The sequence below is a fragment of the Tursiops truncatus genome, chromosome 1, assembly GCF_011762595.2.
Source record: "Tursiops truncatus isolate mTurTru1 chromosome 1, mTurTru1.mat.Y, whole genome shotgun sequence".
Lineage (NCBI taxonomy): Eukaryota > Metazoa > Chordata > Mammalia > Artiodactyla > Delphinidae > Tursiops > Tursiops truncatus.
Window position 1 is genome coordinate 172,270,006 of NC_047034.1, and position 24,313 is coordinate 172,294,318.

Below are 24,313 nucleotides of genomic sequence, written 5' to 3' on the forward strand. Positions count from 1 at the left end.
TGGAACTTAGGCACGGTTGCCAATTCTGATATGAGAAGGTGCTTGACTTCCTAACTGCCGCTCCTTTTCTCCCACAGGAGCTTTTAGGAAACATCAGGGCCTGAGAATGTGCTCTTCTAACCACCCTCCTAGCTACACAGACCCCCAGCGGCCCGCTCCACGCTTGCCAGGACCAGGAAGGGAACTTTATTTTTTTTTTCTGGGCCGCGCCGCATGGCATGTGGAACTTCCCCGACCAGGGACTGAACCCGAGCCCCCTGGCCTTGGAAGCGCAGGGTCTTAACCACTGGGCCACCAGGGAAGTCCCAGGAAGGGAACTTTGGACTCAGATTTGTCTTCCCAGACTCCCACTCCACAGTCAAGACCCTGACCCCCGACGTCCCTGGTCCTCTCATTCAGCCCAGCCTCAGCAGTCTGCCATCCGCTGCATGTTCTCGTTTGTTGAATTTCTCTCCTGGGCTCCGCAGGTAGGCACCCTGCCCTCTCCACGAGGACACGCTCACTCTGCATGATCATACAGCCCATCTGGGCCAGTTCTCAGAAGAGCTGTCCTAGGATGTTTAGACAGGTAGAGAGCTGCTGTCTAACTACCCAGAACTTTCTGTTGGGCCTGTGGGTTGACGGGGACAGTCTCAGCTCTTGGGAAGCACAGGTCCTCATTCAAAGTCTGAAAAAGCCCTTTCCGCTGAGTGGCACACTAGAGTGTTGAAGGACTCGGGCCCTGGAGGCCTAGGTTCAAATCCCAGCTCTGTCATTTCCTAGCGGTGTGACATGGGGCCCTTTAATTAACCCGATTCTTCGTGAACTAACCCACAGGAAGTAATACCTGGCTTGGGTACAGCTGAAAATGGGATAAATATGTGAGGTGCTTAGCACAGCGCCTGGCATATACTACGTGTTCAGGATATATTAGCTAGTATTATTCTCATCAGTGAGATTTCTCCCTAAGCAAGTCAGTATGGGAAGAACTGCTAAAGTAATTCAGCACCAAATGTGTGACATATAAAACATTTTATTACAAAAAGCTCAGTTGCAAGGCATTTTAGAAGGAACGGAGCATCCCAGACGGCTTTCCTTTTTCTGCCGTTACACAGGAGAGACTAGGAAAGTCTACCAATTCAAACTAGGATCTCATGCATCCTCAGGCTTTGGGCCCTCAGAAGAACTGACGGCATCAGGGGCTCTGAGAACCCCACCTGGGTCTCACCCCAGGGTAATCATCCAGCCTCTCATTCGGCTTAATTCACAAAACGGGCCCATGTCCTTTCCATAAAGCGGGTCATCTTTCCTACCCACAGTTCAGGATACCAGGGAAAAAGCGAAGGCATAACTTGTCTTCAGTTGGAAACAAAACAGTCCTAGTGGAAGCAAAACAGAACCACAATCTAAACCAGTTGCTAGGTATCCTTTCCTAATTGGAACGAGGAGTGTCATCACTGGCGATTCAGAGTCGCGGAAGGACAAGGGGGGAAGATGCCGGTGCCGTTCCTTGATAGGGTCACAGCATCACGAGATCCGAAGCAGCAGCTCTTTCCGATGCACCTACTATGTGAGGTCCTGGGGGCTGCAGAGTCGCTCCTGAATCCCAGAACCCCTCACCCCCCGGCCCCGTCCAAATTGCTAAGTACACACCTGGCCCCTCCGCTTCTCAACGGTGGCTGAGTGGCTTCATTCGGGATCTGTTGGCGTGGAGGTTGAGTGACAGGAGGGAACACGCCCGGGAGGGGTCGTCAGTCCGGGGGCCGGGAGTTGGGGGCCTTCTCTTGGACCTCATCATACTGTGGCGGGGGAGTCAGAGGCTCGATGGACGGAGGAGGCACATTTTTGTCTGGCAGGTTGATCCTAAAGTCTTTGAGGTGAAGCTTTTCGGATTTTATCCTTCGAACTTTCAGCGGCTTCAGGCGTTTGGCCAACTTGGAGTTCTGCCTGTCGGGGGGGTTCCCCGGGCTGGTCTCCACGTCAGCCCTGGTTGTGGTGGGCCTTGTCTCATCCAGCCCCGTCAAGGACTCGTAGGAGGGGAGAGAGATGCTCATCCTGGGGTTCTGGTCCGGTTCCCTTGCTTCCGAGTAGTTTGTGCTCATCACTTCCTCATAGCTGGGGACGTAGTACCTTGAGGAGGCCTCCTCCTCCTCCTCTTGGCTGCAACACACCAAGCACAGACACGGGGGTGTTAGCCTGCACTCAAGTCATTTAAAATCACAGATAGATGGACTCCAAATCCCATGTTGCCACTGGGACCACGTATGCCAGCCTTGTAAACAACAAATGTGTCCAAGAAGTAGTAAGAGCTAACACTTCAACTGTTGGTTATGAGCCAGGCACTGTCCCAAGTACATATGAACCAATGCCATCTTCCTAATGACACTATGGGTTAGGTTCTATTAGTATACCCATTTTACAGATGGGGAAATGGATACATTGAGGTTAAGTGACTTGGTCATACCTTTAAGAAGTGACAGGGCAGGAAATGAATGCCACATTCTCAACTACTACACCATATCATCTGGGAGTTAACCTCCCTTGCCTTTTAGCCTCACACTTAATAGCATGCTGGGTGGGCTATTCCGATGCCCAGCTGGGCATCCTTTGACCAAAGACAACATAAACATGCATGAACCGGCTGCAAATTTGAAGCAAAATGGTTGTCCCTGGGTAGAGAAGGAATATCTGGAATGTAAAATTTACATGTATCTCGAATTATTCTGTAATTTTGTCTTCCACGTTCACCATTAGACTCAAAAGATAGGTCAGGTCCTCAGCCTTAGTCTCATTTGACTGTTGAAAGAGAAAACCAGAAGGTCAGGGCAGTTTTTACATGTTTATAGGGAGTAATGCCAATAGCCATTTTCCAGCACCCTACACTTGAACCTGTATAGGGGATAATGGCCAACACCGGAAACCTCACTGTTTGCCTGGGCTTTCCTCTCATCTCCTTTAGGAATGAACTTGTGAGCTCACAGCCAGGGTGGGTAATGATGGGTGACTGATTTCCTTCTTTGTTCTTTTCTCTATTTCCCAAGTTTTCTAGAAGATGCCTGATTATCTTTTGCTCTCAGAAAATCGGTTTAATTTTTCCAAAATAAAAACAACTCCCGTCCCACTATAGAGATAAGACATTCTTACTGAAAATTCAAACGACACAGAAAAATCTAATGAAGAAGATAAAAACATCTGAAATTGTTCCACCCAGAGACAATCACTGTTAACGTTCTGTCGTATACCTTTCCAGATCTTTCTCTAATTCCATAGCCGCAACATACGATGTGATGAAAACCTTTCCTAACGTGCTGTGATATATGCAACCTCCTTTGCTCCATGTGGTGGATACGGACCCACATTAGCAAATATAGATCAGTGATGGCTGTGTAGCACTCCACTGAATGGGCGTGTCATACTTCAGTTTGACTGATGGATATTAGGTTGTCACCTGTCTTTGCTGTTCTCAGCAATGCTCTGATAAACATATGAGCACAAAACCCTTTGCACTTGTGTGATTGTCTCCCAAAGATAAGCTCTTAGGAAGAGAACTGATAGGTGCACACATCTTTAATATGGCCTCTTACTGTGAACGCCCCTTCAGTAAGATTATGTCAATCAATACTCCGGTCAGCAACCTACTTCCCTACAAACCTCCAACCCCGGGGGCAGTCCGTCTGGGCCAATATGAAAGCCAAGGAATTACGATGCCTTTGTTTGGTTGTCTGCATTTCCTGACTAATGAGGTTGAACATCTACAGTGCGAATATCTATGAAATGCTTGTTTGTGTCCTTTGTCCATGTTCCTACTGATGTGTTTCTCTTTCATATTCATTTGTAAGGGCTCTTTTTATACTAGGGATATCAACCTTTATCATATGTTCCCCAATTTACCACTTATCTTTTAAATCTGTTCGTGGCATTTTGGGTCAAAGAGAACACTACTTCCCAACCTGTTCAACTTAAAAGCATAAACACACAGGACATTGGGGTAAATGGACAAGCTTCCAGTGTGCAGGCTCTGGCCACCCCGGGAGCCATGCAGAACCCCTGGAGGTGTCAAAACCTGGACACACCTGTAATGCATTCAAGCCACAGTATTTGGGAAACTTCGGGACTGAAGGACAAAGGTATCGGTAAAATGATAAACTGTTTTACAGAAGCGTTAATGGGAGAAAGCCTCCTTGACTAAAATGTTCTCGTCATTGCTCAGCCCTGCACGTGTGGGTGTGCGCGTCCATCTCCCGCCTGGGGCGGCTGGCCAGCCTCACCTGTCTTCCTCGTGGGCGTGAGGCTCGACCCCCGGGTGCTGGATGTGCGCCAGCTCCTCAGCGTGCCGCTGCTTCCTCTTGTCACGGATACTCAGGCAGATGGACAGGAGTAGCAGCATCACCCCGGCCCCGACCAGCACGTAGGCTACGGAGAAGGTCTTGCTCTTGAGAATGCCGCTCCCTATCTCCGTCTTGTTCCCCTGAGCGGTTGGCTTTTCGGTAGCGCTGAACCCGGGGACGAGGTTCCACATGGCCATGATGACCCCGAGGACCAGCATCCCCAGGCCAATGGCAGTCAGCGCGTAGTGCGAGCCGTTGGCCTTGGACTGGGCCATCATGCCAGCGGGAGCGGGGCAAGGCCCGGGTTCAAAGGAAGAAAATAAATAAATAAAAAACGGCAGCAGCAGCAACAAAAGCCCCGTAAACGCCTTGCGCTAAATCCCTAGCGCCACGCTGAAGAAACAGCAACCAGACTCTCAAGGGATGGTTTCAAGCAAATGTGAGGCATCCCGTCTGGACAGCTGCGGCTGGGAGGTCTGGAAGGAAAGCAGAGAGAGGAGAGGGGAAAATCAGTGCTGGTTCCAAGTGCTCCGGTGGACACAGCGGCTGTGCTCCTGGAGGTGGGGAGAAGCGGGACTGAGTCACAGGCTCTCGCTGGGCTCGCCTCTGATGCATTCCAGAGGTCTTACGTGCTCCTGTTCCTTCTGTTGTCCGCCTACCCCCACCTGAAAAGGAAAAGCGCGACCTTTCCCTGCAAGAGGCCGGAAAGGTCAGAGCTGCAGGTGGTTCAAACATTTTGTGGGATTTAATGAAGTGCGATAAAATCTCACCTCTTACCGGGTATGGCGAGGAGAGTGAATGATGGCATGCCTGAGCCATGATCAATAGATGTGACAGAATCGCCTGGCTGACCGGCGTCGGTCAATGATATGACCCGGTCCAACAGCCGACTGCGGACCCTCACCACCCTCAATGGCTCCCTATTTCCCGCAGCACAAAATCCAGGCTCCTTGGAATCATGCTCATGGCCGGCTCAACCTGGCCCTGCCTCTCCCACTCATGCCCTTCCTCGCCCTCCTTCGCAAATCCCCTCCGGCATTTCTGCCCCTCTCTGATCGCCGGGGCTCAGCTGCCCTTCCGTGTGTCCCGCAAGCCACCAGCAACTACCGTGGCAAGTCTCTCTCTTTCCGTGACCACATGTTTTTCACTCTGCTCCTGGGACGTAACAGGGCCCCCCCCCCAAAATGTCTGCTGAATCAAACGAATGAAATGAACAGAGGCCGGACGAAGCTGTCCTGCAAGACACGCTTCTTTTCAGCCACACGGAATTTTGCTTTTCTTAAAGGGGCAGAAGCCTGCACATCCTTCATCTTAGCTGCTGTTCCCAACTGGATGAGAAACCCTCTCCCGTGAAGCAGCTCAGAGACCTTGTGCTAAAGGCAGCGGTCAGCCGTCCTGGGAGTCCGTAACCATTTGCTGGCTGGGAGAGGGAGCCGGATCAGCCAGTGACTTGAAGAGTTGAGGGTAGAACACTTTCAGGGGGCGGGGGGACCAGCGAGCAAGGCTCCTGGCTAATTACTCCTCAGATACGTTATTCCTGCCTAAGCAACTTTTGCAGAACAGTAAAACTTTACAGCTGTTTCGATGGGCAAGGTCCTGTTTGCCGTTCTGCATTCTTTCCGCTCCTTGCGAAAGGACGGCTAACCAGGCCACGTGAGAGCCGATGCTGCCGAGATACTTTCTCATCCAGCACAGGGCTCCATCCGAAACTGGCCACTTTGTTCAAAAATACTCGAAAAATAATTGGGATAACATCCTCTATCGGCTTGAAGTCAGTTCCTTCTCTCTTTTTCTTTTTTCCCACTCAACAAATATTTCTTGTGCGTCTGCTAAGCAGTGTTAGGTGCTGGAGAAACACTGGTGAGCAAGTTAAGAATTAGGGGGGCTTCCAGGTCAGCAGGAAAACAGTCTACAGGGAATAACAAAGTGGGAAGAAAGGAACTGTGGCACTAGGCAGCTGGGTGTCTTAAGTCAGGCTGGAGGGCATATGGAAAGTCTCTGTGAGAGAAGCCCCACTTCACGTAATAGGATCTGCATCTGCCCCTGAATGCATTGGGCACGTGGGTGCATACATGCACACCCATGCATGCGTGCTGCTGTATGACCATGCACGTGTATGCACACAGAGCACTGAACAGGGAGCCCTGACTCCATCCTTACTGATTTGCCCCCAGGGCTGGTTGGGGCCGCGGGTGGTGAGAGGGGCAGCTCTGGCCTTTGTAGGCGCCTCTGCCCTTCATCCTGGGATTTCCTTGCCCAGATTTTGTTAAGCAACTGTCCATTCCTGCTGGAGACCTTTGCAGCGAGACCAGCTGGGAACAGTCTGCGGTATACACAAGGCTGTGTGTTTCTCACATCACTCACAGCCAGCGAAGGGAAGGAGGGGTTTGGCAGCCCTAGGAATGCGTAGGTCCTGCCAAATGGATTGGAGACAAGGCCAGACTTGGAGGGCTCCGTGGTGGAGAAGTGCAGCCCGAGCCTCGTGCTGGAAGCAAGAACGATGAAGAAACCATTTACTGAGCACCTGCTCAGGGCCAGACAGGCAGGCTTCGTTCCCAGGAGGCTGACAGCCTGTTTATTAAACCAGTGAGGGGGCCATGTTATCCCCCCCTGCTTCCTCTTCTCATTAATTCTCAATTCAAGCTTTGCCTTATGCTGCGACGTGAGTAAAACAGGTCCCCGATGAGAGACACGGGCAGAGATGAACATGTCAGAATTAACACATTTTTGGCCTGTTAAATTGTCAATGACTGAAAACAGGCACTAATACTCAGTGTGCGTGAGGGTGTCGGGATGGGCAATTTCATACAATGTTGCTGGATGGCAAGTTTTGGCATTCGTGGATCAAAAGTTCCAAAAATGTTTATACCCTTAGGCTCCAATTAATTCCCACTTCTAAGAATTATGCACAGGGCAAGGATATTCATCATAGCTTTATAGTAGCGAGAAACTAGAAACTACTTAAATAGCCGATAATCTGGATTTGATTAAATAAAATATGGTACACGCACTTATTCAATTATGGTCTCAAAGCAGCTAATGATACATTTTAAAGGCAAACAAGAGTATGTTCACTGTGATTCTAATTTTAATAAAACTCCATACATGGGTCTGTATATATGAATATACAGGGGAATGGGCCGAACGATCCTACTTATGTTAAAATGAAAAAGAGACAATATATTTTCCTGTACGCAAACATGTATGTAAAGTCCCAGAAAAGGGGCACATTCCAAACTTGTGCCAAAGATTGCTTCTGGGGATGGAGGGGGCTTGGGAAGTGTAACTTTTACTCTATTTCTGTATTTTGAATTTCCTACAATCAGAATGTGTTGTCACAAGGCAACATAGCTTGGTAGTTAAGTGTGAGCTTCGGAACGAGGCTGCCTGGACTCTGATCCTCACTCTGTACCTTCCCAGCTGAGTGACCTTGGACAAGTTACTTAACCTCTCTGTGCCTCAGTTTCCACAACTGTAAGATGGAGATAAAAGCTCTCTAGGATGCACCTCATAGGGGAGTTATGATACATAAAAAAGTAAATAGACCTAAAGTACCTAGAATAGTATGTGACCAGCACACGGTAAATTCTTACAGAAAGGTTTGTTATTTAATATTATTTAAAGCCTGCATTCTCAATGGGGTGAGATCACCCACAAGGGGGAAACAACTGACTCTTGGGGATGGTGCAAAATAAGCTTACCTGTTACAATAGTCAGTGGTCCTCCAGATCCCCAGCATGTCGGGCATGACAATTTCATGGGGCGGGGGTTGGGAGAGCATTACAAAAAGAAGGTCTAAAAAGACTCCTCCGGGAAGGAACGATAGTCGGGGAAGAAAAGGTTGAGAGACACCAATGAATGTATTATATTAAATTTCAAAACACTCAAATTATACAAACCATGATGTTTACAGTTATTTTCTCCGTGTGCTGGGATTAGAATGATTTTTCTTTTCTTTTTCTTTCTGGGAGGATAAGAATTGGAAAACACAGAAATGTGTTGCTTTTCAAATAAGAAAATGAAATAAAGGTGTTTTTTGGGGGGGGTTCATGGCAGGGTTATGTGTCCAATGGTAGCTTAAAACTGTTCGTCGTTTCCACCCTCCCTCTGGAGACCAGATCTCGACAGTTCACTGCGGGTGTGGAGACCCAGTTCCCTGAGGTGCAGCTGGAAGCTATTTATCTTGTTTCTGGCTTGTTGACCCACGTTATATTTAGCATGGTGTTCTTTCCCTTCCAAAAATAATGGAAAGAAGCTAATTTTGTGCTTAGAGGATTTGGACCACATAGTTTCCAAGATGTCCCTAAAACAGAGGAGCCTTGGTGAACAGCCTGGGGTCCCAGCTCAGCCGGACTCACCTCTGGACCCAGGAGTTGGATCCATCATGGCTCAGGTTCAAGGCAGCCCTAAGGGATAAGTGAGTGATCCTGTATCTGGGTTTTCAAGAAAACGGTGAACCAGTTAAGAGAGGCACCTACCTGTTGTTACCTAGGGAGCCTCCAGGCAGGCCTGACAACAACTCTTCATGCTAAAATCTTGAGCTAAGGATCCACCTGTAAAAAACCAGAAATGCAGCTTTCTAAGTAGGCTGTGAGCATGTCAATTTGAGGTACTCCTGGGGGAGGCACGTGTTTGCTTTTTGGAGGGAAGGTACATGCAAAAAAAATTCAAGATTCTGTACCAAGAGTGGGGCTGCAGAGGATGATGATACGGCAGCTACACTGACAAAATCTTTCCATGGTTTTCTCCATCTTACACAAGTGCTCCTGAGAGTAAAAGGAGGAGAAACATTCCCCAGGTCATGCTATGAGGAATCTGTAATCTTGACCCCAAAAGCGACAAGGCAGGAGAGGAAAATGACAGGTCAATTTGATCTGCTGGCACAGAAACAAAAATCCTAAACAAAATATCACCTAATGGAATCCAACATTTAAAAAAAAATGTTTACCCCAAGAATGTAGAGTCGATTCAACATTAGAACATCGAATAATGTCATGTCCCAGGAGAAAGGATAAACCACGACAGCAGCTGACTATGCAGTTATAGTCCAGCGGAGTACTACGCAGCAGAGAAAATGAATAAACTGCAGCTACATGCACCAGCGTGGCCCATTCTGACCCATGTGAGGTTGAACAGGAAAGCAAATTGCAGAAGAACACACACAGCATGATCCTATAATATTTATATGAAGTTCAAAACCAGGCAATGTATTGCTTTATCTTTGTAATTATTAGGAAGAAAGGCAAAATTATAAACTAAAATTTAGGATAACAGTTATCTCCCTGGAGGAGTGAGAAATGATGTTGGGGAGGAATAGTGAAGGGTACAAGGATGTTTATTAAATTATTTCTTAAACGTCACATATATCTTATATATACTCTTTTGACTGGCTGGAATATTTTGCAATAGGAGATTCTGAAAGTCCGTCAATGTCTTTCCATAACTCTTAGCATAAAATCTGAACTCCTCCGCTGTGGCCTTCAAATCCCACCAGACTAGACTGGGCTCCTGCCTCTCTCATATCTTATCTCTTGGCTCACCAACCTCTGTGGCTTCCTGTCTGTTTCTAGTCACACTAAGCATACCCTGCCCCAGGGCCTTTGCACTTACTTTTCCTGATACCCGAAACTTTTCCACCTGTCTCTTTTGTTTGTCCACTTCTTTACTACTTCTGTCTCTCAGCTCAAATGCCACGTCCTCAGCGAGGATTTCCTTGACCACACTACAAATAATGTCCCCTCCCTCACCCAGCTACTCTCAAGCCCCATGCTTCGGTCCCTATGACATTCCGTCTCATGGATGGATGACATTAACTCAGTCTATGATTGTCTCGTTTTGCTTTCCTGTTGCTTCCTTGTCTCCCCCACTGGAGCGTAAACTCCCTGAAAGTAAGTTCTCGTCTGCCTTGTTCACCTCTGTATGCCCAGCACCCAGCAGAGTGTGCCAAGACCATACCAGCTGCTTAATAACTATTTGTAGAATGAATGAATGACTATCTAGCAAGTTAAAAAGTTTAACTGATGTCCCATATCAATTAGGGGAAATGCCTAGTCCAAGGTTGGCACCGAGGAGGAGAGGATTAGATCGAGCTAATTTTCAGGATACCCAAATCTTGTGTCTGTATGCAAATGATGTGCCAGCAACACGGGAAAGGCACCCAGGTTAAATGTGACTTCCATTCTGACCCGAGATGGTGACTCTATCAATATTCCCTGGTGGGCTTTGAGGTTTCAGCTGGTCGCTGGTCTTCCCAGCACGTAGGTAAGCACCCAGAGCTTTGTTCCTCCAACCTGGGCGCCTGTTGTCTTTCTTCCCGTACATCTTTGACCAAGTAGAGCCAGAGCCAGGGGTTTCCCTGGGGACAGGGGAGGGGCTGTGCCCTGGGGAGAGCAGTCACAGCTCTGACATCTGAGCGCTCACCAGGATGAGCTGGGGGTGGGGCGTTGGGGGTGGTCATTATCACCAGTCCACACTCGGATTAGAGTCTCTCTATATAGACACAGAGACAATATGAAGACAATGCTTTAAAGAAAATCAAACGATAGAAAACAGCAGTGCTCTGGCTGAAACAGCACGGGGTTCCAAGTGTTAACGGGCAAGCCTTCCCTTGCCCCGCGTCTCGCCGAATCCCAGCAATCCTCTGGAACACAGTTTAGAAACCTGGGCTCTGATCTAGACCCTCACGTGGCCTTTGAGCTCTGCCCTGTGGCCCCGGAAGGCACAGTTCCAGAAGCGTCCAGGCTGGCCAGCTTTAGGGGGAGGAGATTCTCGGCAGTCGGAGGTGTCTGGCAGCACAACCGGCCCCCGTGACAAAGAGGCTCCTTGACCATTCTCCCCGAGCCCCAAACTCTTCCTGCCAAGCTGCATAATTGGGAAAGGGATCCCCAGCTCCATTCGCAGGAACCAGGCTGTGCTACATTCCCATCACAAAGGAAGAATTCAGTGGGGCCCTTTGGCCAAGTTTCAGCTCACAATCACTTTTGTCACCAAGTACCAGTCCCATGCCACAGGGAAGGGGTGGGGGCCGGAGGAAAGGCTCTGAGCCACCGCTGCCGCTGCCCCTGTCCCACCGGGGAGTTTCAGGCTACCTCCCCAAGAGCCAAGGTCAAGGGGTGTCGGGTTCCTATTCTTTTAGAACAGGTTCTTGTAGACTGTGCACTCAGGAAAAACCGAAAAGCACTGTGCAAATGAGTCCTAAAGGTAGAGGAGAGAGGAGGGCTGCCTGAGCCAGAGAGCGCTGATGGGAAAAAGAAAAAGAAAGGATATTGAGTAAACTGCGAGGCAGAGTACTGATAATAATAGGAACAGCTCAAGAAGGAATCAGGCACCCTTTCTAAAGGCATCCAATCCTCACAGATGCCCTTCAAAGATGATTAGCCCCACTATATCTGAGGCTCCAAGAGGTTAAGTAATTTGCCCTGGGTCATACAGCTGTAAGCTGCAGATTCAAGTTTCACAATCAAATCTAGCTGACTTGGAAGCCCACCTCCTTTCCCTTGCACCGCACCAGCCCCCTGTGGGCCACTCCCTGGGTGGGGCACGCAGGCCAGAAATGGGCAACACACAGTTCACCCCTGGAGACACTTCATCACCAGAGCATGAGGGGTAACATATGTACATTTCTTTTAAAATGACTTTTTAAAGAATTTGTTTCCAACAATTCCTGGGTCCCTACTGTGTGCCAGGGGCTTCGGGGGATACACAGATGTGGGAGACTGCCTTTACAGTCCAGCAGGAAGACAGGTGACTCTTTCTTATAGAAGGGAAGTGAACATCAGGTAAGAGGGAACGTGCGTTGGATGCCGACTCTGTGCCAGGCCCTCTGTTGAGCTCTTTCCATGCATAATCATTGAATAGTTATTAGTTCTACCTAGGACACTGAGGTTCGGAGAGGCAAAGTAACTGGTCCAAGGTCACACAGCTAGGCAGGGGTAAGGTATGTCTGACTTTAAAGCTCATGCTTTGCACCACTAAGCACTAAAACGGGGTACGTAAAATGAGCCTACAGAGAGAGCGACCAATTCACTTTGAAGGGGGCAGGAAGGAGGAGGATAAAGCAGCAGCTGTGTGGGACCTGGAGGCATCTGTAACCTTTCCTTGGGCGGAGTTTGGGGGCAGGAGGAGATAAGGTGTCCCGTGGGAAGGGTTCAGCCTGGGAAAGTGCACAGAGATGGGAGAGCAGACACCTCCCAGGATGCACCATTTCTTGCAGAGAAAAGAGGCAGCTTCCCCTCCGCAGTATAAGACATCAGTGAATTTTATAAGACCTGACGTCTCCAGTCTCCTTGCTAATCCATGAAGTGTTGGTGAAGTTAAGGAAGGAAATTAAGGAAGGCAAATTCAAGTCTGAAGACTCCAGGAGCCATAAACAGAAGGAGCAAGTTAACAAACCAGGTACCTTTTCTTTGGGAGCTTGACACTGTATCTTTCTCTAAGCAAGTGGCTGGCGTGTGGCCCTACTTACAGGGCTGGCGCTGGGCACCCAGTCTCGAGGGCTCCAGCCACACTCAATATTTCTTGGAAAATGTGACATCTCTATGTGTTCCCTGCCAGGATGGAGTCTGAGAGCTCCTGTCACCATCAAAGCGAGTCTGATACCCTGATCCTTCTCCAGGCTCTAGGGATGAGCCACCAATGGCCTCGCGCTCTGGTAAGCAGGGCCGAGGACAGGCTCTGACCACGCAACCCGGCCGCCCCGACCCCAGCCCCAGCCCACCGTCAGCGACTGTGAAATATCTGCTCCTGCTTCCTGGACATGCCCGTGTGCCGGGCGCACGCTAAGCGCTCTGCACGGGTTAGCTCCTTTTTTCTGCCCAACAACCATATGAGGAGGTCCCCAACTTTGTCCATGTTATCATTTAATACACTGAGGCACAGAGAGGTTGAGAAACTTGCCCAGGTCTCACAGCTTAGAGGTGGTGGCCCTGAGCACAGTCTCCCCGTTCAGAACTTCCTCATCCTCAGAACAACAAAAAACCAGCCTTTCGCCAAGCTTGATTAACTCAGATCAAGGCAGGACAGTATCCCTGTTACTAAGGGCTCGCTCCACGGTCTCGCCACTGAGGCTACCCTCTGGGCACGAGGACGAAGTTAAGCGAGATGTCACGGCCGACCTGTGACCAGGAGCACAGACGCCTGAGGCTCAGCTCCGAGCCTGGGGAGGCGGGAGGACCGGGGACCTGGTGGGGAGAGACTGGAGTGAGGAGCACATCTCACCTCGCTGCCCCTGGTCAGGGTACTGGCTGCCGGCCAGGCTCGTGTGAACCTGGGCACCGTCTGGACACACCATTTGTCCTTGTGCAGTGGGCCGTTTTGGACACCAACTTGATTCGTTTGGTTTATCCTTCTCAAGAGGCATTTTGCAGCACAAAGTACAGGAGGGCAGAGGGGAGAACTTCTAAAATCGGGGACTACGGAGGATGACTGCAGAGGTCAACTCCACTCACCACGTGGTGGGCTCCGGACCAGAGGCTGCGTCCGTATCTCAGCTCTGCTACTTAATTGTTACCTAGAAGGGTGAATTCTTACCTCTCTCAGCCTGTCACCTCATCTGTAAGAGGGGAATGATACTGGCATCTACCTCACCGGGCTGTTATGCGTTAGGAGCTCCAAGTTTTGAGTTACAGGTACTTATTCATGCACTCAACAAACTAGTCACTGAGCACCCACCACGTGCCAGGGCCCGTTCAAGTGCTGGGGACAGAGGAATGAATAAAACAGACAGAAGCTTTGTCTTGCAGAGCCCACAGACCACCAGCCTAACAGAGAAAAGGCTATAGAATGTTGCCTGGTGATCCAAGCTAGAGGAAAGCTGTGATGCTGGGCTGGGCAGGAGGGAGAGCTGGCGGTGCCAATTTAAAATCTGGCGGGCAGGGGGACTTCGCTGGCAGTCCAGTGGTTAGGACTCTGAACTTCCACAGCAGGGGGCATGGGTTCGATCCCTGGTTGGGGAACGAAGATCCCTCATGCTGCATGGGTGGCCAAAAAATAAAAATACATAAAAAATAAAATAAAATCTGGTGGTTAGGGAACACAGTCACTGGGTAAGGGATATCTGAGCAAAGACTGGAAGGAGGTGAGGGCTCCAAGGAAGCATGTGGGAGATCTGGGAGAAGGGCACCTCCTACAGAGGGACCCACAGAACGAAGGCCCTGAGCCGGGAGCCGGCCTGACAGTTTCCAAGGACAGTAAAGATGATGTATTAATGAGTGAAGGCATTAAGGGCCTTCTCCCAGTGCCTGGCAGAGAACGACTGCTCTAATGACACGTCAGCTGTCATTTACACACCTGTGGAGGCAGGTGAGAGGCCATCCACATTTAAAGAGGCCCAGAACGCGTGGGTCGCTAATTCAAGGCCATTTAAGTTGGGGACGGAGAAGAATCCGGGGTCCACTTCAGGGCTATTTGTGACTCACCACCCTGTGTTTCTCAGAATTTGGGAAAAGGCATGTGGGAGGCTGCATAATAGCCCCCAAAGATATGCGGATCTTAATGCCCAGAATTTGTGACTGTTACTTTGTAAGGCAAAAGGGACTTTCCAGATGTGATTACCTCAAGGGTCTTGAGGAGATTAGCTGGGATTATCCAGGTGGATCCAACTTAATTACAAGTGTCCTTATAAGGGGGAGGCAAAAAGTCAAAGGAGGAAGTAGGAAATGTGATGATGGTAGGAAGAGGCTGGCGTGATGAGAGGAGAGGTCCCGAGCCCAGGAAAGCAGGCGGCCTCGAGAGCTGGGAGAGGCAAGCACTCGGATTCTCCCCTAGAGGCTCCAGAAGGAGCCAGCCCCTCCGACACTGTGACTTTAGCCCACGAAACTGACTGCAAGAGAACAGATCTGTGTTGTTTTCAGACCCCAAGTTCGGGGTAGTTCCTTATAGTAGCCACAGGAAATGAATACTGGCAGCATTCGTGTTTATACCTTTCTATGGGCACCTGCCGACACTTGGACTGTTTGGTTACCCAATAGTTGGTCTAATCAGGCACAGTTCCTTAGTCTTGATAAAACCAATCTCTTGGTGAATTTTGCACCCATTCCTTGTGGGACCAGGTTGAAGGGAAGCTGGGCAACCCAGCGTCCCTTGACCTGGTTTACAGGTTAATCCGAGATTCCACTCTCGAGCCAAGTCTGCACCTGTTCTAACTCTGCTGGGATAGCAACTGTGATAAAGGCTAGCACTCTCAGCCTTGTATCAGCAGGCTCTTCTAGTGGCTCAAAGCTACAGTTCCTAAACCCTGGGGACAAAACAAGGCGGATGTCTATTTTATGTGGTCTTTATATGAGGGGCTTTAAACCAAAACCAGGGGTGTGTAGAGGAGAGACCGACTTTGCAGAACCAAAGCCCTCCCTGTGCCCAGGCCTTTATCAGACTGGCCCTGATTCTGGAGACTAGGACACAGGCTGAGAAAGTTTATCCTGCCCATATCTGGACATTTTCTTTTTTAGCTACAGCAAACGCTGCCTCCATAGAAGTGGTTCCCAAACCTTCTGCCAAGAGCCCTTTGGGAACACAGCTGAGCTGTCCAACACTCTCTCCACCCCCTCTTCTCCACTTTCCACCTGCAATTCCTACTTGAAGCATTTTAGCCAGAGCTGCTTTCTCCAGCCCCCTGGCCTCCGCCTGCTTCTGATTTTTAGGAAGTCACTTGTCACACTCAATTCTTTTTCCAACGGTTACATTTTGGAATTGTAGCAACACCCATGAACATTTCCTAAGCACTCACCAACTGCCAGGCACTGTGCTGGGTGCTTTCCATGCGTTTTTTATTATTATCAATAATTCTGTTTATTATTTATAAAATTTAGTATATTTCACGTATAAATATTCATTAATTAGCTATTATTACTATTTATTTAATATAATTATATTTTGATTTACTCTTTACTATCCTGTTTAAATTTCCCTAAAACCCTAATGAGGAAGTTTCTATAATGATCCCTGTTTCGCAGATGAGGAAACTGAAGTTCAGAGAAGTTAAGGTACCTACTCAAAGTCACACAGCGAATGGTACAGCAAAGGTTCAAACTGGATATGTCTGATTCCAGAGCTAGCATGCCCCACCACCCATTGCCTCCCGTCCCAGTCCCCACACTGCGATGGAGAGTCCCCTCTCCACGCCCCGGCTGCTGGAAGCCCTCCCTAGGCTGACCTCAGCCTCTGTGGTCAGAAGGTAGAATTCCTTGTTTTCCTTCCCCTCATTTCCCCTCCACAAGGACCAGCTTCCCCCGTGTGAGTTACTCAGTCCCCTGTAACCCTGATACTCATCTGGACAGACTTGTAAATAATTGACAATGATGTTTAATCATAAAACCAGAATCGAGGTTAAAATGGGGCAGCCTGCAGGAGAGGAGGAGAAAAACAGCTGAGGGAGGGGAGCTTGCTTTAGGGGGCTTGGGACCTCTTTCACATTGGGAGATAAAACAAGAACTACCCCTGGCTGAGAGCTTACTACCTCCATGGCATAGCCCATGCTTTCCAACATCTTCTCCCTTGTTCCAGCAGCCTGTGAGGGAAGTGCTGCTGTAACCCTCACTTTACAGAGAGGTCAAGGCACAGTCAATGCAAGGGTTGGAGTTAAACCCCTCTCTGTCCAGAGGTGATTAGAACAGACAGAATCGACCTCACAGGGCTCAGGAGTGAATGTTTTATCCACGTTAAGTGTACAGTGCTGGGTATACAGGAAGCGCCAAGACATGGTGCAGCAAGGGAAGGATGACATTTGGATTCCCCCAGTCCACACGCACCACCACCCACTCGTTCCCCCAGGCTTTAAAGTCTCCTAGGAACTGAAAAAGACTCATTCTGCTTTCTTTGCAACCAACAGGGGATATTGCAGTGGCCTCTTCATCTACAGACGAGCCCCGACGAAACTGCTGAGGCACAAAACGATTTCTCAGGGGCCTCAGGGTGCACAGCTCGGCTGCCTTTCCTCTCTGCCATCTGACCTGTAAGTGCCAACCAGGACCCAGCTAAGTGCTGGGAAAGGGGTGACCTTTTCAGGGATGTGCCAGACACAGCCGGCTAAGGTGAGATGTCACCTGTAGGGCACAGCTCACCCCCAAGCATAGGGCACCTCCTGAGAGGAGACAACAACTCACTAGCCTGATACTCAGTAGGATGGTTTTGTTTTGCCTGCGCGTGGTTCCCAATATCCACTCTTCCCTTCCTCCATTGTTAAGAAAACTTCTGATGCTCAGTTTCCCGTGGCTTATCCAGCTTCTCGGGCAGCTGGCCGTGCCGTATGACTAACTTCTGGCCGACAGGATAGAAACAGAAGTGAGTATCAGGGGAGAGGGTCATTCAGGAAGGGTTCTTAAATGGAAGGGACATGTCTTCCGCCCCACCCCACCCCTTTCCTACTGGCTGTAATGCAGATATGATGGCTGGATCTCAGCAGCTATACTGGAACATGAGGTAGACGATGGCAAAGCAACAAGACAGAAGGGGTATGGGTTCCTGGTAATCACAGAGCTAGCCCCCCAGCCCTGGACTGCTGACCTCTGGACTCTGTTTACTTGGGAGAAAAACAAAGATTTATTTTATTGAATTTACAGTTACTTAGGGCTTTTTACCACCTGAACCAGCCCAGACCTGGTGAATAGTAACAGTGAATTTATTTGTAAGACTCCTTATGGTCCTTCCGAGACAGCCAGAGCCAGAGCTGGGGAAAGAGGGGAGCCTGGGCAAAGAAGCCAAGAAGGGCTCCCCAGGGAGAGGAAGAGGTCCCCAGAAGGTACAGGGTTCAGAACTTCCAGGAGGAGGTGTCAAACAAGGAGGGGCAGCAGTTAGTCTCAAGCACCCTAGAGAAGTTCAGAAGATGCTGTTGTTCCTGCCCACTCCTAATCCTAGCGCAACAGCACTCTAGTTTTCCTTGGCCAGGGCCTCTCCACTCTCAGCCCAGGTGTCTGACCCAAACTCTGGCTCCACGGGTGGGCATATGCCCCAGGTCTGGCCAATCAGGGCATTGTATGCCCCCGGGATGGTTGCCCTGGGGAGGAAAGATAAAATGGAATGGGGGAGGGGAGAAAAAAAGAAAACGAAATAATAACAACAATAATAAAACAAGAGAGTAGCCCAGCAAGGCCCACAGATGAGGATGTGGCACAAAGTAAGGGCTGGATTAACCCAACCTTCTGAGCTGAGGCCCAGCACCTCTGCCTACCGCCCCACAAAGAAATGCTGGTTCCCCAGTTCCACAACAACCCAGCCGTGAGAAGCCACAGAGCTGAATGCGGCCAGCGTAATCCCAAGCTGACTGTGGTAGGAATGGACCGATGGCTGCTCAGCTCCACTGGGCGGTGCGAGTGACACCAATCACACCCGGGTGGCTGTTGGGATGGCCAGTGGGAATTCGCTGTATGCAAGGGCCGCACTGTCCAATACAATGGCCACCAGCCACGGGTGGCAAAGGAGCTCTTCAAGTGTGGCTGGTCTGCAGTGAGATGTGCTGTAGAAGTGTAAGATACGCAGCAGATTTCAAAGACTTAGAAAGAATAAGAATATCTCATTAACATTTTAAATTAATTCTATGCTGAAATGATCTATTTCAGATATACTGAGTTAAATAAAATATATTATTAAAATTAACTTAGCCTGTTTCTTTGTACCTTTTAAAAACATATGGTTCCCATTTAAAAGTTAAATTTAAAATTACATATGGGGCTCACATTCTATTTCTATTGGACAGGGCTGTTCTGAAATGTTAGCTCTCGAGGGTGGGAATTTCTGTCTGCTTTGTTTGCTGCTTTCTCTCAGTCCTGGAACGGGCCTGGTCCATGCAGGAGGAGCTGAATAAATGTTCACTGAGCGAATGCAAAGCATGACGGGGAATTCCCTGGGGATCCAGTGGCTAGGACTTGGCACTTTCCCTGCCGTGGGCCTGGATTCGATCCCTGGTCGAAGAACTAAGATCCTGCAAGCCACGTGGTGAGGTCAAGAAAAAAAAAAAACTTAAAAAAAAAAAAAGCATGACATAGTGGTATCAGGGAATTTAATAAAAGAAAGAGTAGGAGACTTCCCTGGTGGTCCAGTGGTAAAGAATCCGCTTTCCAGTCCAGGGGACGCAGGTTCGATCCCTGGTCGGGAACTAAGATCCCACATGCCGCAGGGCAACGAAGCCCACGCGCCACAACTAGAGAGCCCGCATGCTGCAAACTATAGAGCCCACGTGCTCTGGAGCTCGCACACCACAACTACAGAGCCCACACACCCTGGAGCCCTTGCACCACAACTTAGGGAGAAGCCCGCGTGCCACAACGAAGGTCCTGCGTGCCACAACAAAGACCCGACGCAGCCAAAAAATTTTTTAATAAATAAAATTTAAAAAAATTAAATAAAAGAATGAGTAGCTGACCTAGTGGTGTCATGAAAAATATAGAGTCCGTTGGACCTTTGTTCAATTCGGTACACCCATCCCTGGCAATGCACTTCACCTCTGCAAGCCTCAGTTTCCACATTTGTAAAAGGGAGATGCTGCTTCTGAGGACCCAGTGATGTAACCAAGGCCAGGTCTGGCCCAGAATTGGAGACTGCTCGCTGCCCCCGCCATGTGTGTGGGAAACCTGGGAAGGTGAGAGGCTGGAGGGCTCTGCCGAGGAGCCGTTGCTATTCTGGGTGAGTGAACGATAAACCCCACTGACGTGCCAGGTTGTGGCCTCCGGCAGCTGCTAAGAGGTGCCTCTACTGCTCCCGCTGCTGGAACCGCAGCCCGTTTCCCCGTCCGGACGGGCAGCAGCAGCTAGGAGACAGGCCCATAGCTGGTGTCAGCAGTGACTGAGGACCAGGGGAGGCACCCTCCGTGGGCACGTGTCATGGCCCTGATTGACGAATCCCCAGGGTGACAGGACAGCTGTTTTCAGAGGTCTTTCCAGAGAAGAAATGAGTGGTGAAACATGCACCTGCATTTCAGATGGGCTCTGTGAGAACACGGAGGCCGGGGAAGGTGGGGAAAGTGGCTACGGCGACGCCCAGCAGGGGCCCCCAGGGCCAGGTGAGATGCTGGGGACCAGCGACTGCTCATCCTCTGACCGTCAACACAGATGAAAAGCTGATAAACACCCACGGACACCCCCTGCCCCCGCCAAGAGGGGCTGTTAGCTTCCTGTTGCTGCTGTAACGCTGCAATAAATTACCATAAATTTAGCGGCTTAAAGCAGCACAAATTCACTCTCTTACAGTTCCGGAGGTCAGAGGTCTCAAATCAACGTATGAGCAGGGCTGCATTGCTTCTGGAAGGTTTAGGAGAGGATCCGTTTCCTCACCTGCTTCAGCTTCTAGAGGCCGCCTGCAATCCTTGGCCCCTCCTCTCCATCTCCCAACCTCCGCTTCTGACGTCACATTTCCTTCTCTGACTCTGACCCTCCTGCCTCCCACTTAAAAGCATTCTTGTGACTACATCATGCCCATCTGGATAATGTGAATCTGCAGAGGCCCTTGAACCATATAAAGTAACATATTCACAGGTTCTGGGATTAGGATGTGAACATCTTTTGGGAGGGGAGGGTCATGATTCCTTCCTAATTTCGTTATTCAGCATACCCTAAGGGCCCCCAGGCACACTCCTGTACATCAGGGGTTCACTGGCGTTTCACTGACTGTCTGCCAGGAAAAGCATCCCCACTCAGGTATCAGGAGCACCTGGATATAGACTAGGTGTGTCATTACAAATGGGGGCGAGGATTACATATTTTACAAGAGGGCCTTTTGTTTTCAGAAACCTGCATCTTTCAGTCATGATAAGAACAGCTAACCTGCACTGAATGCTTACTCTGAGCCTGGATTATCTCATTTAATCTTTACAAACACGCTGCCACCATCCCCGTGTTACAGATGCCCAGAGAGGTTACGTGACTTGCCCAAAGTCTCACGTTAATAAGTAGCAGAATGAGGCTGTGAACCAGACAGTCTGAGTCCAGAGTCCCCCTAAAATCCTGCCTCTCACCTGCCCCCAAGCCATGCTTTAAAGAATGAGTTTCTAAACATCTACACGCTGCTTCCATGAACACGGCAATCCTTTGTCTAATATCAGAATCAGAGATTTGCTGATGACAGAGATGGAACGGATGTGTCCAGGACCACTCAGTGACAAAGATGCAAGTCAGTGTCTTAAGTAACCTGCTTAGAGCTAAGGGTCCAGGCTGAGTACTGACCCTGCACCTCTCCTGGCCTCGCTCAGCCCCTGGGACTGGGGGCTCATGGGGCTGCCCGAAGCCCCATCTCATGTGCAAGGACTCTGCCCCTCTCTGCGCTGCCGCAGCACAGTGTTAGGGGTTGTGACCCGACACCCACACTCAGAGCCCTTCCTGGGCCCGAGCACCGAGCTGGACACTCTCACACATCATCTCTGTAGCCTGACTCATCAAAGCTCTCTCTGGCTGCTGCCTCATCCCCACTGTAAGAGGAGGGAAGGGGGTCGAGGATGGGGAACAGTCAGAGACGACAGCCTCTGTCCAGATTCGAACCGGGATCATCTACCCGGAAGCCCCACAGTGGGTGTCACGGTCTCCAGTGCATCTGTGGGTGTTCCGGTCATGTCCCTTGTCCCCCTCAGGCCAGGAGCTACGCCCCATCATCTCTGCCCCACAAGGGGCCTGGACAACACAGGAGTTTATTAAATATATACGAGGTCTGGCCCTTAATCTACCTTGCAGGGTGTTTAGATCTGAAGATCAGCTGAGGAATCATAACTCCATGCGTTTTGGCATAGAACGTTATCACCGAAGCAAAGGTAGCCAGAGCAGGTGAGGGTGATCAAGGGTTGCCTCTAGGTGGTTAGCAGGAAATAGAGGGCGGGAGAACCAGGCCTGTCCTTGAAAACGTTATCGCCAAGGTTATAATGTACATCTAGCAAACGGATACGCACAGAGCAAGAAAGGAAGCAGGAAGGGAATGCACTGGAAGGGCATGTGGTGTCAGGGGACAGGCAGACATGCCCGAGGGGACTGCCGTCTGTGCCCTGTGGGCCAGGCACTGTGGCAGGCACCGAGATAGCCAGCAGCAGCAAAACGTCCTCAGCCTTGTACACCCAAGAGGGGCAAAAGAGAAGAAAAACTAGGAGACCTGACAAATTGGGGAGGGGGACAGGAAGGAAAAAAGGCACAAACAACCCAAAGAAGGAGAGAAAAGTGAACAAAAATGGAGTGGACACCATGAAAGCATGGCAGGAGGAAGAAAGGAGAGGAGAGGCAGGAGTAATGAAGGTCTAGTCCCTGATGAGGCAGGGGAGTTGCCAGGACACTGCTGGGGGGCTGTGTGGTGGCGGGCACGGTGGGGGGGGGGGAGGGGGAGGGGAGGGGGAGGGGAAGGGAGGGGAGGGGAGGGGGAGGGAGGGGAGGGGAGGGGAGGGAGGGGAGGGGAGGGGGAGGGAGGGGAGGGGAGGGGGAGGGAGGGGAGGGGAGGGGGAGGGAGGGGAGGGGAGGGGGAGGGGAGGGGGTTCTTTGAAAGGAAAGGTGGATCTGGTGCTGGGCCTCACGCTCTCACTCCGCGGCGGCTGCCTCTCTGGTCAAACAGCCGGGCCTCTGCCGTGCTGGCTGCTGTCGCAGGGACCTGCCCAGCGCACGGTTTGTGTGTACAGACACAGTCACGGAGAGCCCTAGAGCGGGGTCGCTGGGACCCACACTGGCCACCCTGCACTCATCGCGGCAGTTGCCCGAGCACAAAGGGGACAAGCGAGCTGCGCCCTGGGGAGCGGCCATGCTCCAGAAGGGCCACCTCCTGCTTGGCCCAGGCTGACCTCACACCTCACCTGCATACTGGCCACAGAGGCTTCCTCCACGGCCTCCCTGCCTCCCGGCCTCCCGGCCTGCCGTCTCTCCACTGCTCTCAGGGGGCTCTTTCCCAAGGGCAAATGTGATCACACCACCGGCGTCAAGACCCCTCCATGGCTCCCCAGGGCCCTCAGGATAAAGCCCTGCTCACAGGCCCCTGGCACCTGCCTGCCGCCCCCCTGGGGCCTGCCGATTTCCATGCAGTTCCCACGCACACTCTCGTGGCATCCTCCCCACGACCCAATGTCCGCAGATAACGTAACTGGGGCTGGGAGAAGGCTCCGTGACCTCTGCAGTCTCCCACTGGCGGAGTCGCCGTCCTCCTCACCAGGGCTGGAAACCCTGCTCGTCCGTGACTCCTGGCTCTCCCTCGTCCAGGCCCGAGGCCCACCCACGCGTCCTGCTCTTCCTCCTTTTCTGTTTCCACGGCTGCCGCTGTGGGGTGAGCCCTCCCACCTCCCTGTGCCCACCTGGCTCCCTGCCCCAGCCTCGCCTTCCTGTCCAATTCCTCCAGCGTGCTCTTGCCGTTCTGAGCTCCAGGAAACAGCCTTTTTCGTTCTGTCTCTCGCCTGCTCAGAAGCTGTCAGGGGCACCCCAGCGCCAAAGAGTCTAAGGCCGAACCCCTTAGCTCGGTGTTCAGGCTCTGCTCCAGCTGGGGGATCTGGGAAAACAGGTACAGAGGAGTCCCGGGGAGCCTTCCTAATGCACCCCTCCTCGCTAAGGTTCCAGGCAGGAGGCCAAATCCCTCGGGGGGCTGGGGAGAGGGCTGGCCGATGGAGACCACAGCTGGATTCCAGCTGTGGGCGCCCTCAGCGCTGCCAGAACTGACCTCCCAGACCTGCCGCTCCTCCCTTGGGGTCCTACAGAGGCGGGGCCTCATTCTTTCCACTTGGGGGGCCCCCTGAGGCCTCGTAAAGGACAGGAGCATGGTGAGGGAAGGAGGGCCGCCCCATGGCAGCACTGCATACCTGAGGCTGCATTGAAACCGGACCTCCCCAAAGCTGTGAAAATGATGCCAGATCCCGCCCTCGGTTCGGCCCGTGAAAACAGATGAAACCAGTACTCCTCACGCCTCGGAGTTCACAGACCAGTAAAATCCCTCCTGCTGTTTTGAGAAGACTGCCGTCGGGTTGCTACCTTTCTCTTCCACTTAGTAAGGGCATCAAAGCCAAACGAAAGCATCCTGCCCTCTGCTACTGCCGTCCTTCCAGAGCAGGAAGACCGACGTAACAGTAAAGACAG

General features: G+C 50.9%; 1 protein-coding gene across 3 annotated transcripts in view; it reads right to left on the minus strand.

The window, feature by feature from the left end:
* Positions 1-996: 996 nt before the first annotated feature.
* Positions 997-24,313, minus strand: part of TMEM51 (transmembrane protein 51) — a 44,787-nt gene continuing 21,470 nt past the window's right edge. The window contains exons 2-4 of one of the 3 annotated variants that reach the window (XM_033842943.2): positions 8,786-8,860; positions 4,248-4,783; positions 997-2,139 (exon numbers count right to left, since the gene is read on the minus strand). In XM_033842943.2, the coding sequence (XP_033698834.1) occupies positions 1,731-2,139; positions 4,248-4,585 (747 nt within the window). In that variant the 5' untranslated portion in view covers positions 4,586-4,783; positions 8,786-8,860 and the 3' untranslated portion in view covers positions 997-1,730. Of the gene's footprint in view, positions 2,140-4,247; positions 4,784-8,008; positions 8,115-8,785; positions 8,861-24,313 lie in introns of those variants that run through there. The other 2 variants (XM_004329627.3, XM_033842951.2) reach the window with 2 other exon arrangements.